The sequence below is a fragment of the Polypterus senegalus genome, unplaced genomic scaffold, assembly GCF_016835505.1.
Source record: "Polypterus senegalus isolate Bchr_013 unplaced genomic scaffold, ASM1683550v1 scaffold_6972, whole genome shotgun sequence".
In the NCBI taxonomy this organism is placed as follows: domain Eukaryota; kingdom Metazoa; phylum Chordata; class Cladistia; order Polypteriformes; family Polypteridae; genus Polypterus; species Polypterus senegalus.
The window spans coordinates 1-5,109 of NW_024382954.1; the positions used below are offsets into that span (position 1 = coordinate 1).

The window sequence follows — 5,109 nt, forward strand, 5'->3', positions numbered from 1 at the left end:
TTTCCTGCACCCAGGTCCCAAAACATTTTGTCAAAATTACTGCTATTAGTCTCTGTTATTAGCAAAGATGGACGAATTATTAAATTTGAAAAACAGAGGGTTACCTTTGTCATCTTTGGAGAATGGTATGTTAGACTCTGTTATGGCATCAACAACTGGTGGATGCTGTCCATCTGAAAATGTGATCAGGACCAGGATGTTATTGGCTATGTCTTTACCAAAATGGACAAAATGGAGTCAAAGATATACTTCTGTGTGTATGTCAGTCTAGCTTGGGAGGCCTGAACCACAAAACACTGCGTTAATATGCTGGACACCCTGTGGGATGAAAACATTCTCTATCTGCTCAGTGATTTGTTTGTCCCCTGAATTCCTGTGGTGTCTCCAAAACCTGGTGTGTCACTATAGTGAAGGAGTATGGGACCTTGAAACCAGACTGATAGTTCATTTCGTAGGCAGTGACAGCAGAGTCTGGCTTACAGCTTGACTTTTAGATGTTTCTTCATGGATTAACTTGAACCTGAAGTCATCCTTCCACTTGACACCTAAGATGTAGTTGACCATTCCATTGATCATGGTGGATTTGCCAGATCCTGTTGCTCCAAGGACCATAACAGTTTTTGAAGGTTTGATGAATGTTCTCTTTCCAAAGGTGCATTTTTTAATATTTTTCACATTGTTTAAGATCTCTGGTTGCAAAGGCAAAAGGTACAGTCCAGGATGATTTCCATCTTTAATCTTCTTACTTTGATGTTTTATATCAAATTTACCTTTAAGATTTTTAACAGGTAGTGTCTTCACTTCAATCGCATCACTGGCCTCACTGACACCCACTTCACAAACGGCTCTGTGTCTGAATTGATATGTTGTATCAGGAAGTAACTTTGTAATTGTAACCTGTTCAAGGGTCTCTGTTGTGTCCACAGTCTTCCACTCTTCATCTTCAGGTAGCTTATACTCCACTCTGTACCCTTCTGACTCAGACTTCTGGACTTGTAACTTAAGGCTTATGCTGTTGTCTGTTAGAGAATAAGCCACAAGAGGCTCAGGTTTAGATGGAAGCTGAAATTTACGGCTGCTGAGACTCCCAGATTTATAAAGATAGATTGCTGCCCCAGGATATTCCTCATCAGGGATGGAGTGAACGAGGAATCTCATTGTCTTGCTGCTTTGGTTAATTTCAGCAAACTCAATGAAATTTTGGATTATTAACTCTTCACGTGGCTCTGACAGATGATCTGAGGACTGACAAGGGGCCTGAAGGTAGCGTTGCATCACTGATATGTATGACTGACACACATGGAGTGAGGTGAAAGTCAAGCAGACAATATTTTCTATGCTAGTGTCATTTTTATCCAGGTCATTTATAACAATATCAAGTTTCATCTCTTTAATTTGATTACAGACATTTGTGAGCATACTGATTTCCTTTTCTCTTTTATTCAGCCATGTTCTTATAGCACACTTGCTAAATGGCGACTCCTCCTTCTTCTTCAGGATGTCTGCCAGCTGTTCCTCGTTTGTAGCCCCACCCCTTATATTTGGTATGACCCTTGCAAGGTCTTTTTGGAAAATACATTTATATTGATTAAGCACTGATTTGAATTGCTCTGCATTTTTCTTAATTACAGGAAAGTTTTTGACAACATCGTCGTTCATGATGTCATTACACCTCATGATGTGCTCATCTATCTCCTCCAGGACCTCCTGAGATTTGGACACGAGTGCCACACTGATCTCTTGTACCAGCTGAGCAGCCTGTGAATTGAGATGTTTCAGTGGGTACAACCAGACGTAGATGGGCACAGCTTGGTTGTCTTTTCCAAGTTTACTTGGCAAGTTTGTGTAAATCTCCATGGCATCCTGAAAGCTTGTAGGATTGTGATCAAGGGCAAAATCGCCATAGAACTTGCAGTTAAGATGGTCAGCAATTTTCTTGTCAGTATCTGTCATTTTTAAATCTTTGCCTTCAACAGAAGTACATTTTTGAATTAATATTTCTAACTTTTGCGCAATTTCTTGGCTCTGTTCCTCTTTAGAATTTATTTTATCAAAAACAAAAAAAGCCTGAGCGCCATACAACACGCCTATAACAACATGGGTGGCCGATTTCTGCTCAAACACTTCTGGATAGACGACGTTCTGCCTCCCTAAGTGGCTCATGCTGAGCTGCTCCATTCTGGTGGTCGTGCCGTAGTGCAGGGTGACCCTGGACTGTCGTTTGGATGATTTGGTGTCATTGAGGTACTTGGCAGATCCATCAACCTCAGTCAAGCCACACAAGAAGCTCGCTTTAAGGGAGGCTGTCACATTTAAGATGGACGTTTTCTCATCCAAGGAGTCCAAAATGATGATGTTGACCTGTGTGTTCTTCTGGTGTTTAATTTTGAGGTCTTTCTTGAGGTTTTCCAAGTCCCATAGAGTGATATCTGGTGATTAAAACAAAATTAAACAAACAAAAAAATTGTAATTTTGTCAAACATGGATCCCAAAATATCACTGCAGGTGTTTTTATTTTTTTTTTTTCATTTTTTTTCTTTGAGAGAGCAAACATAAAATCTTGACTTTGCTCTTACCTGGAATGAGTGAGTCGGTACGGCAGTCATAGAGCATCCCCACCTGGAAAGGTCGGCCCAGGGCGGCCCTCTCCAAAAGGGAGCCATCTTGAGTTGGCCATTCCAGCCTGAGGAATTAAGCATGTAAATGATATTAACATCAGTATTTTTTAACATGCATATTACATCTATCTATTTTCTTAGCATTTTTAATCTAATGTAAGGTTGCTGGAGAGAGGAAGAGTGTTAAAAAGTGCGTGTGTCAAACTGGTGTGTATGTGGCACCAAATGTTAATCCCAGATAAGTAGGATTAATGTAGAAAGACTCAGTTAACTGCTGAATGTTGCAAAGGAAAGATTTCTTGCAATGGTTTTGTAGATCTAAATATTTAATTGCAGATAAAAGTTTGTGTGGTTTCTGAAACAAAACAAATACAGTAACATTAAATAACTGTCATAAAATTATAAGCTCACAGAATTCTAAAAACAGGTAATACCCAAAAAGCTCAGTAGATGGCGGCAGAAAATAACAGAGCACTATGACGTGTCGTAGTTGGCAAAGGCACTGAATAAAAGTTACCAAATGTGTCAGCACTGTACAGGCTTGAACAAATCACTGCTTAAACAGCCATTACCAAGCTCTTATATATTAATAAAGAAACAACATTTCTGAACGTACTTTATACAGTTTTAAACGTTGAACTGAACACACTTTGACATAAAGGGCTACCTGAACACGTTGGTAAAAAATCGTTAAGAGCTTTATCATTACTTACAGAAAAATTGTTAATTTCTAATAAAATTAAACAACAAAGTGTATAACTTACATCAAACAGATGCACGAAAATTCAACAAACAATCAAATACATGCGGCAATGTGCAGACTCCTGGAAGTACAGCAATTCTGCATATCAGATACAGAAATAACACGTGTTCACTCATAACATGAGACAGCGTGCTCAGACTTGTGTACAAAGAGTGTATCATGGCAAGACTGGGCACAAGACAGGAACCACAGCTAGAGGAGCTGCCAGTCCATTGCACACTTCACCTAAATGCATGAGCTCTAGGTCCGATTGGAGTGGCCAATGAAGTGGCATTATGGTTCATTGGACAGCCCCAGAGCTCTTGGTTTAAATTTAGTTTGGTCACCATCTGTGTAGAATTTGCATGTTTTACTTTCTTTTGGTACTCTGCTCTTCATCCTTCTCCTGCCTTTGGCCTACTGTTGCCAGGATAGGCACTGGCTTTCCTGATCTTAATACCTGCATTACATTATGCAAATTTAATAAACGATTGGGAAAAAAATTCCAAAGATACAAAAACATATTTTGTTTGTTGATTCAGAAATATTAGAATTAGGGCTTCTTCCAAACTAATCAGGATGGTCCCACAAACGCATATATGATGACACTCAGAATTCTGAACACAAATATTGTATGAATCAAATCAAAACATTTACCTTGTCACACATGTGCGAGCAGGAGGACGTTGTATGGACCAAGCGAAGGAAATTCCACACCAGGCCAGGGGGTGGCAGGGTGCACTAAACCTTCTCCTGTTATCTCTACAGACCAGGGGCCTTATGTATAAACAGTGCGTACGCACACAAATGTTGCGCACCCCCATTTACACATGCACATCGCAAGGTATAAAAACTATACTTGGCGTGAAGCCATGCACATTTTCACGCCAGCTCAATCCCTGACGTAAGCAAGTTCTCTGCTCAGTTTTACAAACTGGTGGCACCCAGTGTCAAAGCAGTGCTACTGTTCCTGTGTGGTTTCCCTTTCTTTTATAAATCCACATCCCTGATGCGGCTTTATAAAATGCATTGAAATTAATCGCATATTGTTTATTAGTTTAAGGCATCTGATTGTAATTAACCAGTAACAATATAATGGTCCATGTAATGGCCACACTATTCCAAATACATAGCTGCTTTAGTGTTGTTACTGTAACTTCACTACTCGGAGTATTTATATCACTTTATCTGAGTGCAGAATCACAACTCTACAGCAACTGATTGGAAAAGAATTTTTGGTATACAGCATCAAGCGACGCTGCCTCAGCAATGCGTACAGTCTATTTGAACATCTCCATTACAGCAAACACTTCAGAGACTCTCCTGTACGGACCTCGCGGTTCAAAACAGTTTCATCCTTAGAACTATAAACGCACTCAATCAGTCCATCAATTGTTGCTGGTTGAACTGTTTGTTCTTCTAAGTACAATCACCTCACTGTAAACTTGCCATACAGTTATAATATTGGACAACCTGAGCCACTTTATAAAGGTACATATATTTACATATGGTGATGACTGGCTTCTAAGTCCATTTAGATTTCCAAGCATTGTCTTCTTGGAGCTCTTGATATCATTTTAAGATGAAATGCATCATAGTATGTTTATTACATTATACAGATAAAATTTCAACATCATTTAAATAATCTATATTGTTAATAATTAATGATGTGAGGGGACAGTGGACAGCGCAGAGACCACCTGTTCCTGCCTCAGGCTGTATTCATTCTATCTGTAAAGCTTCTGTGTT

General features: G+C 39.4%; 1 protein-coding gene across 1 annotated transcript; it reads right to left on the reverse strand.

The window, feature by feature from the left end:
- Nucleotides 1–444: 444 nt before the first annotated feature.
- LOC120521257 (verrucotoxin subunit beta-like) lies at nucleotides 445–2,683 on the reverse strand (the record flags this gene model as incomplete). Its single annotated transcript, XM_039742996.1, has 2 exons — nucleotides 445–2,429; nucleotides 2,577–2,683. Coding segments are annotated over 2 exons (2,092 nt in total), but the record flags the coding sequence as incomplete, so codon positions are not given.
- Nucleotides 2,684–5,109: the final 2,426 nt, after the last annotated feature.